This window comes from Paroedura picta, chromosome 9, assembly GCF_049243985.1.
Source record: "Paroedura picta isolate Pp20150507F chromosome 9, Ppicta_v3.0, whole genome shotgun sequence".
In the NCBI taxonomy this organism is placed as follows: domain Eukaryota; kingdom Metazoa; phylum Chordata; class Lepidosauria; order Squamata; family Gekkonidae; genus Paroedura; species Paroedura picta.
The window spans coordinates 74,371,045-74,390,288 of NC_135377.1; the positions used below are offsets into that span (position 1 = coordinate 74,371,045).

At 48.0% G+C, this 19,244-nt stretch overlaps 1 protein-coding gene across 6 annotated transcripts in view; it reads right to left on the minus strand.

Annotated features, from left to right (window-relative positions):
• Positions 1–19,244, minus strand: part of TRIO (trio Rho guanine nucleotide exchange factor) — a 309,088-nt gene that overhangs the window by 24,123 nt on the left and 265,721 nt on the right. For 3 of the 6 annotated variants that reach the window (XM_077353339.1, XM_077353341.1, XM_077353340.1), the window contains exons 45-49: positions 18,181–18,258; positions 17,498–17,689; positions 11,789–11,966; positions 7,105–7,865; positions 4,117–4,364 (exon numbers count right to left, since the gene is read on the minus strand). In XM_077353339.1, the coding sequence (XP_077209454.1) occupies positions 4,117–4,364; positions 7,105–7,865; positions 11,789–11,966; positions 17,498–17,689; positions 18,181–18,258 (1,457 nt within the window). Of the gene's footprint in view, positions 1–4,116; positions 4,365–7,104; positions 7,866–11,788; positions 11,967–17,497; positions 17,690–18,180; positions 18,259–19,244 lie in introns of those variants that run through there. The other 3 variants (XM_077353342.1, XM_077353343.1, XM_077353344.1) reach the window with 3 other exon arrangements.

Below are 19,244 nucleotides of genomic sequence, written 5' to 3' on the forward strand. Positions count from 1 at the left end.
AATAGGCCATGGGGTTACATAACCAAATAGATCTTAAAATGATTAAAATACAAGGTAGGCAGCATATTATAAAAGCAGCTTAGTTAAAACTCTGGCAACTAAAATGGTTACCTCTGGGTCTTTGTCAGAGAGCAGAAACTGCAAGGTCATAGATTTACTTACAGAAGGCTTGTTTCCCAGCAAAGCAACAAAGCTGTCATCCCGACACTGCTCATATAAGGGGCAATCTAACAAAATGTGTGAGACAGAGTCAGGGCAGCCAGAACCACACGGACAGAGTCTCACATGGTATGGGATACGGTGGAATCTTCCCTCTAAGACCTTTGAGGGCAAAGCATTCATTTGTGCAAGGAGAAAAGCTCTTCTCAGGGATGGGGCATCAAGAAGATGCAAATATGTAGGCATAATATTTCTCTGCATAGTGATGCCAAAGAATGCTGGTGAGCAGACTCGAGGCTGGGTAGGTATGAGTTCCTGCTGCTCATGGTCTAATATCCTCTGTTTAATAATCCGGAAGATACATTTTTCTTCCAGAGGTAGTAGGGAGTTCAGATCGATGCCAATGGAGACTAATTTTTGTTCAATAGCCTGGAACCATCGAAATTTAAGAGGGTCACTTTAGACAAGTTAAAAGGCTGCCAGTTTCTACTCTAAAAAACAGTCTGACCCCAAATTTAAATGTAGCTATCCAGGCCCTTGTCTCTACCCTAATTTGGCCAAATTCTGTGCAAATGGCATGGTAGGAGACACAATTGGGAACCCTTGCAATTTGCCTATAGAAAGCAGATTGAACACCCTCAATAGATTTATTAAAGGCAGGAACCCATAAGGGGCATCCAAACAGGAGCTGGGACATCACTTTGGCATTAAAAATTTTAATTGCTGCAGGAATAAATTGATTACTTTTCGCAGAGAAAAAGAACTGTTTTATCAAGGAAGATGAGGATTTGGCCAAATTGATAGCTCGTTGGCAGTGGGAGTGCCAGTTCTGGTTATATTGGAAGGTAACACCTAGATACTTAAATGTTTTGACTTTTTCTATTGAAGTGCCTCCAATAGACCAAGTCATTGCATGCCAGCTCTGAGAGAAAACCAAAACTTTTGTTTTACCATAGTTAATTACTAACTTATTATCTTGTCAATATTGGTAAAAGGTGGATAAGTATTGTTGCAAGCCAACCCTTGTATATGAGGGTATTATAGTATCGTCGGCATACAACAACAAAGGAATATGCTGGGAACCAAGTTTTGGGGGATGACCATTAATAGGTTCCAGTTTTTGCGCTAAATCATTAATGAATAAATTAAACAACAAGGGGGCCAGAATACAGCCTTGCTTAACTCCAATGGTCATTGAGATCTTAGAGGTTAAGTCTCCCTTCGAAGAATACCGGACTTGGCAGGAGGTGGATACATAAAGTTTTTGGATGAGAAACACAAGTCTCGGTTCCATACCCATTGATCGCAATTTATTCCAGAGCATATCCCTATCTATCTTATCAAAGGCACTTTTAAGATCTATAAAAGCTGTGTATAGCCTCTTACCATTTTGGGACGTATATTTCTCGGTCAGGCATGAGAGAGTTAAACAATGATCTATAGTAGAGTTACCCTGCAAGAAACCAATCTGTTCAGGACCTATAATTCTTTGAAAGCGAGCCCAATCAGTTGGGCGCCATTCAAGATGTTTTGCATAAATCTTACCTATAATTGATAATAAACTAATAGGTCTAAAATTATTAGGGTCGTTATGGTCACCATTTTTAAACATGGGAACAATGATTGAATTCAACCAAGAACTTGGGACAATCCCATGTAAATCAATTAAGGTAAATAGGTTGGCCAAAGGTGGAGCCCACCATTTAGGGTTGTTTTTTAGAAGTTCAGCTGATAGGGCAATCCTGGCCTGGGGCTTTGCCTATCTTAAGGCTCAGAATTAGTTCCTCTACTTGGTCAGGCAAAACTGGGGACCATCTAGGGACATTAGTTGGGATGGAGTCATTCAGCAGATTTTCTGGAGCTGCTGGGACATTAAATAGAGCAGAAAAATGATCAACCCAAACTTGGGGGGCAATAATAAGTTCTAAATTACCAGTCTTCCCCCTCAAGGGTCCTCTTACAGCTGACCAGAATGCTTTGGAATTTTTGGATTTAACAATGTCAAATAGGCGGGCCCAATTATCATGAGAATAAAGCCGTTTTTTCTCTCAGATAAGATAATTATACTGTTTTTTTTGTTCAAAGTAACTGTGGATAATAGTCTGATCCTCTGACGACTGGGCCTATCTAAATAGCTCTCTCAGTTTTTTTTTTTTTTGAGATATAACATTCTTGGTCAAACCAGGAGAAATTGCTGCCTTTGTTACAGACTGGTTGTGTTTTAAGGCCGCAAAGGTCAACTATCTGAGAATACAGCTCTACAGCAGTCATAGGTGAGCTTGAGTTAATTAAAGTCTCCTGAAGTTCTATCATTCTTTCAGATTACAAAAGAGATGTAATCTCTTTCTCCATTTTAGCGGACCATCTAATCCGTTTCAAACAAGATTCAGTGGGAGCTGCTGGTAGAGATACACTGGGACTTGTAAACATCTATCCCAGTATGATCCCAATTCAGAATCAGTGGAAGGTGGTCACTCTCAGTACGTGACTCTATAGAGAAAGAAGAAATATTTTGGAAGCAGTTAAAAGTGCATAAGCCGTAATCAATCACACTCTGTCCTCGAGGGGACGCGAATGTGAAATCTGCAGATGTGGGAAACTTGCTTTGACCATTTAATATCAGAAAATTGAATACAGAATTCAGTTAATTTGATCCCTGCCTCGTTAATGACACTGTCCTTTGAGTTCCTCAAAGGCCAAAGGGAGGGTAGTAAGTCCTCATCATCTTCCCCAAAACCCAACCTTGCAAAGATATCGTTATTATTAGCGCAAATTCGAGCATTAAAATCTCCTAAAATAATAAATTGAGCTGATGTGTGGTCCTTATGTATTGAAAATATAAAATTAGAAAATTTGGCCCAGTTTTGATTGAGAGTCAAATAATTCTGGGCAGGAGGGAGGTAAACATGAATTATTATTAGTGAGGAATTATTCCAGTGCAATAGGATGGCCATAGCTAAATTTTGGCAGCAGCCTAAAATAGAAGGGTTAGCAACAGAGTCAATCTTCAGCAAGGTGGAAATGCCCGCTTTGTAACATCCCTTGGGCTCATTTTTATAGGCTGGTAAGTTAAATGATGTAAATCCCTTGAGATGAATTTTTTCTTGAAACCAAGTTTCCTGGAGGAGAATGCAATCAAAGGAGGTTAAACATCCTGCAAAATCAGAGTCTCCAGATTTGTCTCTCCTATGAACCCAGGGATGGGTCGGAGGTTTGAAGGGCAGCGTCCGTATCGACCAGACCACCGGTGGTGAGAAACCCTCTGCTGGGGCCTTCCCGGACCTTTCTCCCACAGTCCTGCCTGTAACTTGTAAGTCTCATTGCCTCTGTCTTTTGAGGTGAACTTCTGGCATTCACAAGTGGGAACCGAATGCTCCTTGCCCATACAGAAATCATGTTTGACAGCCTGAGGCATCTTTGCACCACATTTGGTGCACTGTCCATTTTTTGAATAGGGCTTTTCTGAGCCATAGAGATAGAATAAGAACGAGGCATGAACTATCGAGAAGACCACCGACTCCTTTGGCGAAAAAAGAGGAACCGAGGGTAGGGCGCTGTGGTACGGGAGCACGTGCTGTATAGGAGCCAAGAGTGTAATTGGTGCGCAGTGCCCAGAGGCTTAACTAGAGAAAAACCTCTCTGGAGCAGGCCTGCTCATGCGCAGTCCCCATGTGTGAACTGCACAGAAGATTGATGATGAAATTTAATTTCGCTTTGTAACCAGGCATAGAAACCCTTTGAAACTCACATCTGATGAAGTGGGCTCTAGCCCACGAACGTTTATGCCACACTAACAATGAGAGTCCCCGTGACAGCATTAGAACAGCAACACCTTTGAGACCAATGAGATTTGGGGGGCACGAGTAGCTCAGAGTTAACCCTCCCTCTGGCTCTTTGGGTGCTGCCTTCCCCACAACAGATTCCAGGTGCTGCACATCAAGTATCCCAGACACTCACTTCATTGATCCTTCGGGGTTCTCCATAGCAAGTGCACTGGTGTGCCCCAGGACATAGCCGGGGATCCAGCCCTCGGCTGCGGGGCACTGGTCAGTGGCGGCTCGGAACACCAAAAACATGTTCTGTTGGTTGCTGGCTAGAATTTGCACGACCTCTCCTTGGTAGACGTTAATCTCATCCTCCTTCACGGCCGTATAATCGTGTGTCACCAGCATGGTGGAGATATTACTACTGCTGCTACTTTCACTCTGTGGATTAACACGTTGGATGTAAGGAGAGAAAAAAGGAAAACATTTAGAGAGACACAAAGCAAGCAAGTGGTTTCGTTCCACAACATCAGCATAACGGGTGTTTCAATAAGCTTATGTTTAAGTTGCCTGATTAATAGTCATTCTATATGATTGCCAGCTTAAGAGGACAATGAAGAAGGTGTTCCTACATCTATATTCCACTACTAAAGGCAACTGTGATTTCTAACTGGAATGAAGTTAACATGGCAGAGCTGTCCTTCGCTATCTTGAATCTTTCTGAACTCTAATGAGATATTTCAGACAGAACCATCATCCTTGCTATAAAGATCATTGTTGGGAGCTTACCTCATCTACGGTAACACTCCAATTTAGACTAGCACTGGATCAAAACCTTGCTATCCGTAGGAATCACATAAACCCACGATTTTCAAACTGTGTCCCTGAAATTCTGTTCTGGGTTTGGGCAGGGCCAGTTAATTGGAGTCACAGAATCATAGAATCATAGAGTTGGAAGGGGCCGTAGAGGCCATCTAGTCCAACCCCCTGCTCAACGCAGGATCAGCCCAAAGTCCTCCTCAAGTTCTACCAATATCACTACTGGGTCTGTCCACAGAAGACATGTGCCTTATGGGAGCTCAGAAAAGTGGAACGGCAGTCCCCCCCCCCCCCCAAACATTCCCCAGCCCCCTGCCTGCTGCCTTTCAGTGCCTTGCCCAGATTCCAGCTGACTCCATGGAACACTGTTCCCCCATGAGACAGCCTCTGCTTGGTCTGGCAGCCCATTTCAAATGGGGGACAAACACTGGGGCCCAAACCAGAGGTCTAGGCTGAAAGCCACAGATGCAGTTTGGTGACAAATGTACAAAAATGTTCCACACAACTTTCTTGGAGACAGGATGTCGCCAGCCCAGAAGCTGCAGAAAGGAGGCAATTCCACCTGGGGGGGGGGGGGGGGTTCAATAAGGAAGCAATATTTTGCTAATGTTGACATTCTTCTCATCACTAGCACATCACTCCCGCCGCAAAGATTAAGTTCTGTGTGGCCAAGCAGAATTTCCAGCTTCAGGACGTGGGGAAAAGGAAATGGTTGGACTGGGCAGATATCTAAAGCCACTCCCGCTCCCAACAAGGGTGAGTTTGGGCCACTTCGGCCTTTCATGCTAGACGTATCAACTAAAGAGTCCAGCAGACCAACAAGATTTAACTCTGGATACAAGTGCGTGCAACCGAGTGCAATTCTACATGCACAAGAAAGCTTCTATCCAGAATAAAACTGTGGTGGTCTTAAAGGTGCTCCTGGACGCAGACTTTGTTCTGCTTCAGGCCACCATGGTGACGCACCTGAATACATCTCGTCTAAAGCTGACACACATCTCTGACATTCAGGCTAGCATAAAATGAGGAATTTGGCCCCTGAAACTGAAGACATGGCACCTCCCTCCCATTATGCCAGGTACAAACACTAACAATGAAACATGGCATTGCCTTGAACAAGAACTGCCGCTGAAGGCCTGTTTATCCCAGCAGCCGAGCTCCTTTTTCTCTAAGCTCAGAAAACCATTTAAGGAGGAGGAGGAGGCAAGCCCAAGCCAGACCCAAGACAAGTAATGGACACTAGACAGGAACAGACATGCAAAGCAAAACTCAGATCCTAAAACTACTAAACAAGAAGCATAAAAAGAGGAAGTCTTGAGAATGCTACGTGGTTAAAAAAAGGTCAGATTGTGCATGCTACCCAAAAAGGTTCCGAAGACCAAGGGATTTGCAATTCATGTTGTGCTGAAGCTACAAAGGGGCTTGAACAGCGTACAGATGCTGAGGGGCGGGAGGCAGAGAAGGCGGCCACAGGACTGGTGCCAATGCCAGGGCCAGGACATGCCCATCCGTGTTCGTGCTCAGGTGCCTGCAGGTGCCCTGCAAATGTCATGTTGAACGCCTGGGCAGCAAGGCCAGTGGGTCTGCTGGCTGACCAGTCCCCTCTGAGCCCTGCAGACTGCAAAGCACATTGAACACTGGCCTCTCCGGGTCCTCTAACTTTGACTGGGTGTTGCTCATGAGTATTTCCGGGCTTCTTCCCTGACTGGGAATGCATGTTACAGACCACGGATCAGCAAAACACTGCAGCGCAACTAGGCTATGACCCGCAGAGAAGGGCACAGAGTGGGGGGACTGCTAAAGGAGAGCGCCACTTTCAGAGGCAAATTCAGGCCTGAGGCATCTGGCAGGCAGCTGTGGACAAAAAGGCTGCTGGGCTGGACAGGACTCTGGTCTGACGTGCTTAGAGGTCAGTGGAAAGGGAGGAAGCCCTGAGCCACTCTGCAGTGGAAATACCGGGAATGCCAAAGCCAGTATCTGCTGCAGGGGCTATCCACACAGCATGCGGAAATGTCTGCCTTCATGTTAGAGAGGGGGAAAGCCAGGAGCAAGTTAGTAGAAGTCAGACTAGCATGTTTATTTCAAAAAGTCAGCCAAGAGAGAGTTAAAACGCTTTCCTGTGCGTCTGAATATGCGATGCCCGTCTGCATCCCAGGCAGACCCACACACAGCTGCAACCGACAACACGACTGAGATTCACAGGGAAAGATCGGAGCAGTGGATTATTGTGATTTCGCAGCAGTGAGGAGGAGGAGGAGGAGGAGGAGGAGGAGGCAGCACCGGAGAGCCAGAAGTTAGTAGGCAGAGTGATGCTCACACACAGGAGGGGGAGCGCACCGGACAGAAGCGCTCCGTCTCTTACCCCATTACTCTGGGTGGAGTGCACTGACTGCTCGCTGGCCGAGGAGCATGTGCTCATGCGGTCTGTGTCCTTGCTGTGTGAAGAGAGGCGATGGACGTGGCGCTGGAGGGAGTCGCTGTCCCCAGGAAAAGTGAAGGAACCGGGGCGGCTCACTGGGGAGGCCGGGATCGAGCTCCAAAAGGAGCCCTTCTGCAGGGGGCTGCTGGGTGGAAACGTCTCCTTGCCAAAAGGAGAAACAGGGAAAGTCGTGGTCACGGGAGAGAGGACGGGTGAGACGGCTCCAGGTCTGGATTTCCCCAACGTCAAGGATCCTAGGCTGCTCCTCAAACGGATCTCCTCTGAATGGCCAGGGGATCCCCTTGGATCTATGTCTGCCGTGCCCAAAGCCCCTCTCGGCGTCTTCTGGGGGCTCTCCACAGTCTTCATCTTTGGGGTCTTCTCTGCTTCTCCCTCTGGACCATTCTGCGGTGCACTGGGTGCGTGCCTGGCTGCCTGTCCAAGGCCCGCCTCTAGGGTGGTGAGGTGGGGAGGCAGGGAGGAACCGTGAATGGACGTACCTGACATCTTGTCTGCCTCTGCCTGGGCAGAGGCCGCAGAGGAGGCCAGGACGGGGGAATGGTGTCGGACTGGCTGCGGGATCCGGGAAGGCCTGCTGCGGCTGGAGCTGGGGAGGCCAGGGCAGCTGCTGGGACCGCTGCTGTTGCTGCTTCCGCCCCCAGGGCCACTGTGGTTCCTCTGGTATTCGATGGGTGACGTCAAGGCTGGGGCAGCAATGGGCAAAACGGAGGGAAGTCAGAATGCACAGCCACCTGAGGTCAGGTGTCAAACAACACTCTCACCCTGAGTTGAATATGCCTCTCCAGAGAAGGGAACACTCCCCAGAGACTAATTCTCACCTACCATGTCAGAAAGGGGTTTTGGTTAGTCACAGACAATGTTTAATTTCTTCCCATTCTAGCAATGTTTTAAACATGGTAGCTGCAGGAGATCAAACATGGGCAGCTGCAGGAGAAATTCAGCCCCGTGCTTCTCGTGATTACTTGCTGGGATTGGAACGAAATTTCCCCCTCAGTATTGGTATACAGAGAGTTTCATATCAAAAAGAACAAAAAAATGTTCATTGAGTTAGCAACACAAAATGATGAACTAGACAAACTAAACAAAACACTGATTAAATGAACTGAACATCAGCAGGTCTTTGTCCCTCAGAAGGCTCCGTGGGACCCAGGGGCCCGGGGAGCGAGTGGGAGGCTGGCAGGGCTGGGGATGGGTCTGCTCCCCTCGGCCCGCTCTGTGCCGCCGGCTCCCTGGTCTGCCTCAGAGCTGCAGGAATGGCTGAGTCTGGCAGAACACCTTATCAAATGCAAGAGGAGGGGGCAGAAAGCACGCCGGGACCTCTTGTACCTCCCATCGTTTAAGTTCGGCACAATTATTTAAAGCCATTAGGTCTCTGACATCCAGAGTTACTGGACTGTCCAGGATGTCAAGACTGGATATTAGCTGAGAGCCTTTTGCCAGCCTTTCTGCCGGGAAAATCCTGTTGCCCTCCTGTTGCCCCTTTCCTCTGACTCCGACGCAGTAACTGACCTAGAGGCCTCTTGGTCGTCTCAAGGTCCTATTTACGACTGCTTCAGCCCCCTCTTCTTGATCCTGGCAACCGTTGGGCTGACCATGAGCCTCCCTGACCCGTGCCTGGCGAAGGCTGGCAGGGAGGAGGCCGAGGTCCCACTCTGGGAGGGTCCTGATCAGTCCTTAGCTTTGGGGCTCTTCCTGGATAGACTAAAGGAGGCCATTTTTGAAAATCATCCGACTTGGCCAGCTACCCCAGTTTTGCATTTGCTGTTTCTTGGTAAGGGAGTTGAGGGTGTGGCCAAAGAACAACTATGGAGTTTCCTGGAAGAAACACTGACCCTTGAACCATTGTCAATCCAGCTTCTGACCTGGCCACGAGTTGGAGAGGGCTGTGGTCACCTTCATGAATGATTGCTGAAGACAGCGGGATCTAGGAGGGCTGGTGCTGCTGTTTTAACTTGATCTGAATTATGGGATATCTGCCCAAGGCCTAGAAAACCTGGGTATACAAGGGGCAGCCCTGAAATGGTTCAGGGACAGACGGTGTCGCTAGAGGAGAATACCTCTGCCATGCCTGTGGCTGAATCCTAGAAACAGCATCAAAGCTCTGGCCTCCTTACTGAAGTGCCCCAAACACTGACTAATGCCCACCACCAATTATGAAGGAAGCACTTTATGTGCCCTCCTCTCTCAGAAGAACAGGGTTTCCCAGCCCGTGTAGCTCAAGAGCCCTTCAGATGTACCAGGGCATGGGGGATTCTAAGACGGCAGCTGCAGATACCCAGCAGCCACCTCTGCAGCAGATGGGGTAAGTGAAGCTGGGGGGTCTTCTGGTGGGCATTGGTGCTGTTTTGAGGATGGGGATTTAAAAAAAATATGTATTTTATGAAGCACTGCAGGCCAAGTGCGGTGGGGTAAAGAGATGGGGGCTGTTTTTTATTTGCGTATTTTAATTTTATTTGTGTGTGTGTAGGGGCTTGGCAGGGGCATGGCCAGGTGGCATCAGTTTTGTGGTACCTGAAAGCCTGAAAAACATGTCAGGTGTACCTCCAGGGTCAAGAGGTTCAAAAGGAGGTGGCAACTTTTTTGAAATTGTGGGATTTAATATATTAATAATATATATTAATAATTTCAGGATTTTAAATTATTTTATTGTTTTATATTTATAAACTGTTGTAAGCTGCCCTGAGCCACCTGGGGAAAGGCAGCACATAAATGGAAAAATAAATAAAGATGAGGAAATAGCGTTTGGGTGTGGGTGTGCCCCACGTTCTCCTTGCCCCATAATGGAAGGGGCTCCATTCCTCCCACACATTGGAAAATGTCCCACTTAGCAGACGAGAACCATTTCGTTCCTCCAAGGTTGTTATTTATGGTACACGGCCATGCCGCACTTTCACAGAATTTTTATTATACTATTTAATTTCTATACCGCTTGTCCCCTTATGATCTCAGGGCAGGTCACAACAATAACAATTCACAGCAACATGGGCTTGGGGAAGTTCATGGGAACAAAACATTCTCAATCAATTACAATAATAAATACCCCCCCCCCCACTCCCTTTGCACCCTTCACCAGCTACCGGACCCTGAAGAGGGCATCAAATGGGGAGGAGGCAGAGGCAGGCCGGGAAAACTTTGACTGGGTTGGGAGCTTCAGCCGCCAAAGTGGTCATTCCAGCCCGAAGCAGCCAGTGCTGTGGCGTGGGGGGGGGGGCGAGGGGGTGCCAGCGTGCCAGTGGACACATGGACACATGCAGGCACATGGCCCCCCTCCTCGCGGGCTGCTTCGGGCTGGAACAGCCGCTTCGGCCTCAAAGTTCCCAACCCTACTTTGGAGTGCCCTGGCCTCAGACACAGGCTGTGGGACGGCCACAGCGCCCTCAGGGTCCAGACCTCAGCAGGCAACTCATTCCAGCAGGCTGGAAAAAGGGGCGAAACCTCAAAGAACTGACAAAGACACGGCTCAGTGTTGAAAGAGATGTTGTTCTCTGCTGGGGACACTCAGGGAGGGAGTGGAGATCTAGCTGCCCCCATGTCTTGGGTGTCTTCAGGTGTGTCTAGAAGATCAGCGACCCAAACCTCTAGAGCAGTGGCCCCCAAACTCTTTCAGGCTGGGGACCGGCGGCAGCAGGGAGGGCGATTGCCTGGCCACGCATGCCGCGCATGCACGGCCGGAAACGCGCAATGTGCATGCATGGCTGGGCCACGCATGCGCATTGCGTGTGCGTGGCCCTGCTTCCCTCTGCCGCCCCTCCCACAGTAAGAAGCTTGCCGAGCCGCAAGTTTCTTACTGCGGGGGGCGGGGAGAGGGAGCCGCGGCCCGGTGCCAGGGTTGGGGACCACTACTCTAGAGCAATCTAAGAGTAAATCTATAACCATTTTAATTATAATACTCTTGAAAAGCAACAAGAAATGCTGTGCCAACTATGTGGCACGTGGGTACTGCTCTCAAGTGGCCTGGCATGAGCAACTAAAGATATGGGCAAACTAACTCCTATTATTATATGAAAGAAAGCCAATATTAATTAATTGGTATTAATCAATCTTAATTGATTTGTAATGGCTGCTTTTACAAACGCATTTACATGAAATAAAGGTAAAGGTCTCCCCTGGGCATGCACTGGGTCATGTCTGACCCTTGGGGTGACGCCCTCCAGCGTTTTCATGGCAGACTCAATACGGGGTGGTTTGCCAGTGCCTTCCCCAGTCATTACCGTTTACCCCCCAGCAGCAAGCTGGGTACTCATTTTACCGACCTCAGAAGGATGGAAGGCTGAGTCAACCTTGAGCCGGCTGCTGGGATTGAACTCCCAGCCTCATGGGCAGAGCTTTCAGACTGCATGTCTGCTGCGTTACCACTCTGCGCCACAAGAGGCTCTATTTCTGAAATACTGGGACTCTAATTCTCATGCTGAAAAGTGGATATAAAAATGAAATTCTTTTCTTGTGAACTAAATAAGGCATGGGACATTATTTAGTAGCCCCCCCACCCCCGGAAAAGGAACAACAGCAAAGGTTTTAAAAAGAAAAGTCCGGGTGTTCATACTACGGCATTACCAAGGAGACATGAGGCACAATCAATGCACACTTCAAGCACAGTTCAGTTTACCATTTAGAAAATTACGCTGGTTTTCCAAGATTTGGTTGATTTCATGGATCCACATCTGGCGGACTCCCGGACTGGTGGAATGCAAAATAAAAGTCTCCATAGCTTCACCTGCTCGTGACGTTAGTGCAAATTTACATGGATCGTTGTCAACATTTTCCTCCAAGCAAAGGCAACTCACCTTGACAGAAAGGGGGGAAAATTGTGTTGAGAGATTTTTATCCCCAAGAATAGAAGTTGCACTTACAGCAAAAGATTCTGCTCCTCCTCCACTTTGGGCATAGAACAGACCACAAGGGCAGCCCCACAAATGTTCAAACTAGTTTCACTCCCTGGGTCTAGACACTCATTCGAGAAAAAACGTTTGTTATCTGAAACTAACTAATTTAGAAACCAGCAGCAACCTAAGTTTTCCTGAGAAGAAATGTCATTTTCTTCTCACTTCCCAAAAGACTCCTCTGTCCAGCTGCTCAAAGGCGACTCTGCTGAGGAGATGTGGGAGTCAGAGAAACAGCTCTTGGGGAGAGGCATTCTGCATGCCCCGACTCTGGGCCCAAGCCCTGGAAGAAAGGCGGAGGGACCTGGGAACGTTCGGACGGGGAAGAGGAAGTCGAGAGGGGCAGCACTGCTGGCTTCAAGTATTGCCTAGGCTGTCCCTTGGAGGAGGGCAGGGAAAGGTTCCTGTGGGCAGCAGAGGAGAGGCCCTTCAGTCAAGGGTCTGAACTACGCGGAGAAAGCTACTGACTAGATAGCAGGGGCAAAAAATCACAGGCTGCCGAAGAAGAAGAAGAAGAAGAAGAGTTGGCTCTTATCTGCTGCTTTTTCTCTACCCGAAGGAGGCTCAAAGCGTCTTACAGTCGCCTTCCCTTTCCTCTCCCCACCACAGTGACAGAATCTGCTGATTGCGGCCATGATTTAATATGCTTGATCTTTGTATAACTGCCTTGATTTAATGCTTAGCCTTTTGTCTGCCTTTTAACCATGACCTGTCTGTTGTCCATTTATCCATGGAGCCACAGTTTTATCACAGGGTGCTCCAAGTTTTATCACAGTTTTACCACAGGGTGCTGGGCATGATATCATGACTGGAAGCTTTCCCAGATGAAACCTGGGTTCACGGTCTATAATGGCTGTGACCATGAGAATGGGAATCGGGCGGGAAAGTTAGAGGGTAAAAGAACTGCATTTTGTCCAAGCACCTCAGATTTGGCTTTGTTTCGTCTTAGATAGATCTGCTGAATTAAACTCTTTTTTTCAAAGAAGTGTTTGGTTTCAAGTCTGGCATCCTGACAAACAGACACCCGGTGGGGTGGGTGAGGCTGAGAGAGCCTTGATATTTCTGCTCGGTCAGAACAGCTTTATCGGTGCTGTGGCAAGCCCAAGGTCACCCAGCTGGCTGCATGTGGGGGAGCGGGGAATCCAAGAAGGCAGTGAGTTCTCCCTCAGTGGCAGTACTTAAGCAGCGTCTAGACAGATAAGGGGATTAGACTAGATGGCCTCTGTGGCCCCTTCTAACTCTTGGACCATATGATTCTATGAGCCTGTACTGGTGTGTTGGTCGGTGATAGTGCAGACTCATTTAAAGGTAAAGATATCCCCTGTGCATGTCTGACCCTTGGGGTGACGCCCTCCAGCAGACTCAATGGCAGACTCAATACGGGGTGGTTTGCCAGTGCCTTCCCCAGTCATTACCGTTTACCCCCCAGTAAGCAAGCTGGGTACTCATTTTACCGACCTTGGAAGGATGGAAGGCTGAGTCAACCTTGAGCCGGCTGCTGGGATTGAACTACCAGCCTCATGGTCAGAGCTTCAGACAGCATGTTGGCTGCCTTACCACCCTGTGCCACAAGAGGATTGCAGAGTCATTCACAAGTCTTCAAATACAATCAGAGCTCACAAAAACCTGTCAGAGAGCACAACCTCACTCAGGCACTTAAGTAATGGGGCAACCCTTCTTGTTCTTGGCATTTCATTGCAACACTTGATTCTCACAGTGCCCAAGAGAAGCAAAGGCTGCTTGATTGTGAGAGCATGTCTGTGTAGCTCACTTCCAGCTTCAATAGGTCTTATTTCACAGGTCAATGAAGCCATGGGATGCCGCGACAGGGAAGTGACAGTCACACTTCCCCCAATGACACAAGCATTTCCATGCCTAAGAAAAGGAAGGGAGCACCAACCCAATGCTATTATCGACTATTAGCCCCCTCCCTGCAGCCTGCGGTTGGCACCAGCACTCTTGCCAACTGGCACCCGTGAATGTTCCTGCAGTTGAACCACAGGGGGCTTCCAGTTAACGGATCAGGTTTCAGCCAAGTTCAAGCTGCCATTCAATTGTTCAAGTGGGTGATTGAGAGCATGCCGTGCTCTCCTGGATGTCTCACGAGATGAACCGAAAGGGCTGTCCATCACATGACGTAAATCAAAATACTTTTGGAGGACAGCCACATAGCATTAGAACAGGCTTCCTCAGCAGGGCATCGATGGAACTGTCAGTTTCTTGCCAGCCACAGAAGGATTTTGCAGACGGAGTAGGAATGAATTATAGAACAGAATCATATTGAGTTACTTTTTAATATATCTTTTAAATTCTTAGAAAACACATTAGGTGATATGACCATCCATGATTATGTTGACCCCGCCTCCATGGCCAATGATAGGCCTAGAGGAGGTTTGAAGGGGAGGGGCCTGGTCATAAAAGTCCTTGCTGGCTGAGGCTCCTTGCACGTGGCAGCGACTGGAGCAGAGAGAAGAAAGTGCTCTCGTTTCAACTTAATGGCGTGGGGGTGGGGGTGGCAGGGCGTGATGGAGAAGCAAATGCCTGACCCAGCTCCGTTTCCAGCCCAGCAGAGTAGGGGGAGGGGCAATGGAGCATGATGTCACGCTCAGGGGGAGTATCTGGATGATGTCACTTCTGGTGACATGTGACTTCTGGGGGCGTAGCAGGGGGATATGGCCTGCAGGCATCACTTCCAGAGTTTCTCAATGGTAGAAAGGTTGAGAAAGGCTGCATGAAAGCAATGAATCATAGCATCATAGAATCACAGAGTTGAAAGGCCATCTAGTCCAACCCCCTGCTCAACGCAGGATCAGCCCAGAGCATCCTAAAGCATCCAAGAAAAGTGTGTATCTAACCTTTGCTTGAAGACTGACAGTGAGGGGGAGCTCACCACCTCCTTAGGCAGCCTATTCCACTGCTGAACTACTCTGACTGTGAAAATGTTTTTCCTGATATCTATCCTATATTGTTGTACTTGAAGTTTAAACCCATTACTGCGTGTCCTCTCCTCTGCAGACAATGGGAACAGCATCCTGCCCTCCTCCAAGTGACAACCTTTCAAATACTTAAAGACGGCTATCATGTCCCCTCTCAACCTCCTTTTCTCCAGGCTGAACATTCCCAAGTCCCTCAACCTATCTTCATAGGGCTTGGTCCCTTGGCCCCAGATCATCTTCGTCGCTCTCCTCTGTACCCTTTCAATTTTATCTACATCCTTCTTGAAGTGAGGCCTCCAGAACTGCACACAGTACTCCAAGTGTGGTCTGACCAGTGCCGTATACAAAGATTTTGTCTCACAAAATCTTGTGATTTTGATGTGATAGTCCCATTGTATATGGCACTGGTCAGAGCCTCAAGTCCAGGAGCCCCTTAGAGGTTAAGAGGAATTGGAGAGGAGTCCCGGAGCTTTCGGGAATCAAAGCTCTCGTGCATCTGACAAAGAGCGCTTAGGCCCCAAAATACTCTTCCTGACCTTTAAGGGGCTCCTGGACTCAGATCCAGCTGCTCCAGTCCATGTTGTTGGGCTGGCAAGGAACAGAAGCATCAGGGTTCACGAGATGAAATGAATCACAAAGTTGGCCCAGTTTGTAGCTCCTGGATCCATGTTCAGGGAAGGCGCATTCCCCGAACATTTATCGGACTTTTGTCCAGTCTGACCCTACCTGTTCCCAGCTGAGAAGGGTGGATCTACCTGTCAGCTGTTTAAATGGCTGTGAGACATTTAACCTGTTTGTTTTGGCCTCGTAACTGCATTTCCAAGGGTGCAAAAACAAAACAGAGTGAAACGGTTCACAGCCATTTAAACCTAATAGCTTATCAGGTCAGCTGTCAGATATATTCACATGATCTGGACACTATACTTTTAATATAGCTCAAAATCCCATTTGCCTTTTTAGCTACCAAGTCACACTGCTGTCCCATGTTCAGTGTCTGGTCTAGTAAGACCCTTCTCAGATATACTACTGCCAAGACAAGTCTCCCCCATCCTATATTGGTGTAGATCAGGGGTAGTCAAACTGCGGCCCTCCAGATGTCCATGGACCTCAATTGTAGTCCATGGACATCTGGAGGGCCTCAGTTTGACTACCCCTGGTGTAGATGGTTTTTTCCTATCTAAATGCAGAATTTTACACTTGTCCTTATTGAATTTCATTTTATTCAGTTTAGACCACTTCTCGAGCCTATCAAGATCATCCTGTATTCTGATTCTGTCTTTTGGTGTGTTTGCTACCCCTCCCAGTTTAGTATCATCTGAAAATTTAATAAGTATCCCCTCTAATCCCTCATCCAAATCGTTTATAAATATGCTGAACTACACAGGCCCCAGGACAGATCCCTGGAGTACTCCACTCATCACTCCTTTACAAGCACCCTTTGGGCAGCATCTGTCAACCAGTTCGCAATCCACCTAACAGTAACAGGATCCATGCCTCATTTTACCAACTTGTCAATAAGAAATTCATGATGGACCTTATCAAAAGCCTTACTGTAATCAAGGTAAACTATGTCCACAGCATTCCCCTGAGCTAGTAAGGTAGTAACTATCTCAGAAAAAGAGATAAGAACAAGTAATGTCAGACTAAGCTTGAGAAAGCCATGCTGACTTAGTAATTACAGCCATCCGCTCTAGCTGCTCAAGGAATGACTGTATGATGATTGTTCTAACATTTTGCCAGCTACAGACATCAATCTGTCGGGTTGGCAGTTACCCGGATCTTCCTTTTTTCCCTTCCTGAAGATGGGGGAAAACATTTGCCTGCCTCCAATATTCTGGCACTTCACCTGTTCTCCAGTTTGGGGCAACTGCAGCTTGGTTCAGAGGTCAGTTTGCGGGCTATCCCAATCCCTGAACCAAACTGGAATTTTTAGGTTCATGGCCATCCCTAAGCAGTATGACAACCTTTGGCAGTACTAAGAACAGGCTGGCAATCTGAGCTGAAGTTGAACAAACGATCCAGAAATTGAACTTGTGATCCAACAGATGAACAAGTTAGCAAAAGATGAACAAATTACCAAATGAACAAATTTGGGTGCCTCTCTGGTGGGAAAAGTGCATCACTGCTGTTTCCAAGTTGACTGACACAGAGTTAATGCTCGGACTATGATCACGAAGGCCCTGGACTCCTGGGCCCCCATCCCCTTCTCCCCAGTGTTGCCTCCCAGCCTCAAGTCCTGTCCATTCTTCTTCCCAGCTCCCGATCCTCTGATGTGCTGTTCATCCCAGTGGCAAGGTGTGTGGGCAGAGGGAGGTCCACTTTCACAGAGCATTCGCTTTGTACTTTCCCAGAGAGTGAGGAGGGCAGTTGTGAGAAGGGCAAAATAGTTCTGGCTGTCTCTTAAGAAAAATATGACAGCTGTTGGACTGGACACCCAGATCAAAGTGGAGCTAAAAATCCTGATCCTCCAGCACAAGGAGGCAGATTCAGCAGACTTACCTTGATACTGTTCTTAAATAAGAACCCTGGAGTTGAGAAGCCTTTCTTTTTATCTAGTGGTTCGCTGAATATGACAATCTGCTCAAATAGGAAGACTCGCCTCTCTTTGCATCGGGGCAAGAGTCCCGTATTTTGGTCTGCCACCATGAATGTATCTTGCAGCAGCAGCTTGCCCTGGGCAACAATTTTACCCTGAAAAGAGGAGCCAACACAAGTTAAGTGAAACCTCCCTGCTCACACGTGGATCATAACATTAAGCAATATATATTTTCTTTCCACTTATGGAACAAACCAAGAAACCTTGTGCTGCCTGTTAAAGCACACTAAAGAAGTGAAGAATCAAGGCAGTTTGATTCTACAAGGAGTTTCCCCACAGAGGAAATGTTTCCCACCACTGGATTTTGCCTGCACTTCTTCCAGACCACTGGGACATGCCTCAAACAGGCATAGTCAAATTCAAGTCATTTATTATATGGTCCAAGAACGTCAGAAAAAAACATCCAAGCAAATATAATACAATATGTCAGATGAAAGACAAACGTCAATAAAACCTCATAGATACTAGTAGATATACTTGGCTACGTAGGATCTATAGATCTAAATTTTAACCATTCTTTCTTGTGTTTTATTAAACTCAGACATGCTAGTGGAGTCTGAATACAAACCTGGAGATGAAAACTTACATCAAATCCTTGTAAACGACCAACATTCATCATATCGTTGCACCGTTTTGGTACTATGCACATAACCTCCACGGCCCTCTGTGGAATCAAATCAGAGAATGTTAGAATGCCCAACTCTGAACTCGCATCTTAATTGTTCTCCTTAGATTATCCTGTGGCCCAATCCTCAAGAGGCATTATACAAGCCAGCAGGAAGACTGGAGACTTTTTGGGACTCCAGACCATTCTTGCAGCTTCCCAAGTTGCAAGTACCCAAAGTCATGATATCCTGACCCCCTCCCCCGCAATATACCAGTACAGATATCCTCGTTGTCCAGGCATGAGGCCAGGCTGGGTTTCTAAAAGGCTGTCCTTGGTGAGGCAGGCAAGAAGAACTCTGGGCTACTTCAGCCACCTGCCTCTCCATGGCCAGTGTGGCACCTAAGAACAGCTGCAGACTGGGCACCTGTTACTTCAGGCCAACCCTAATCCCATCCAGAAGAAGCTGCATACCCCTTTCATCTCAAAGGGCCTCCAAGCACTTAGGACAGTGGTCCCCAACCTTTTTATCTCCGGGGACCGGTCAATGCTGGACAATTATACTGAGGCCCGGGGGGGGGGAGGTAGTCTCTTTCCGAGGGACGTCGCCGCTGCCACCTGAGCCCCTGCTCTGCTTGCTTTCCTGCCAGCGCAGCCTTGACTTCCCGCCACCCACTGGGGGGGGGGTGCTGCCAGCAGGAGCTGCACAGTGCCACACTGAGGGGGGGCCTCAGCCATAGCGGCCGCCGGAGAACACCAAAGGTGAGCCGGCGGCAGATTGGCAGGGCAGCCCCCGACCTGCCGAGACAGAGCTCTCTCCCACAGGTGGATGGGCAAAGGAAAGGCCAACCACCTTTTTAAAGCAGCAGCTGAAACCAGTGGGAGCTGGTGCCTGATGAGGAACCTCTTGGCACATCTGTGCAGGGCCGGGGCCATGAGACCAAAGATTTTCTTCTAGAATGGTCACATATTTGGATCTTGGTTTCCCTGGGTGGACATCCTTGGTGAAATGGAGAGCAAGACCTGATAAAGGTAATGCTCCTGGT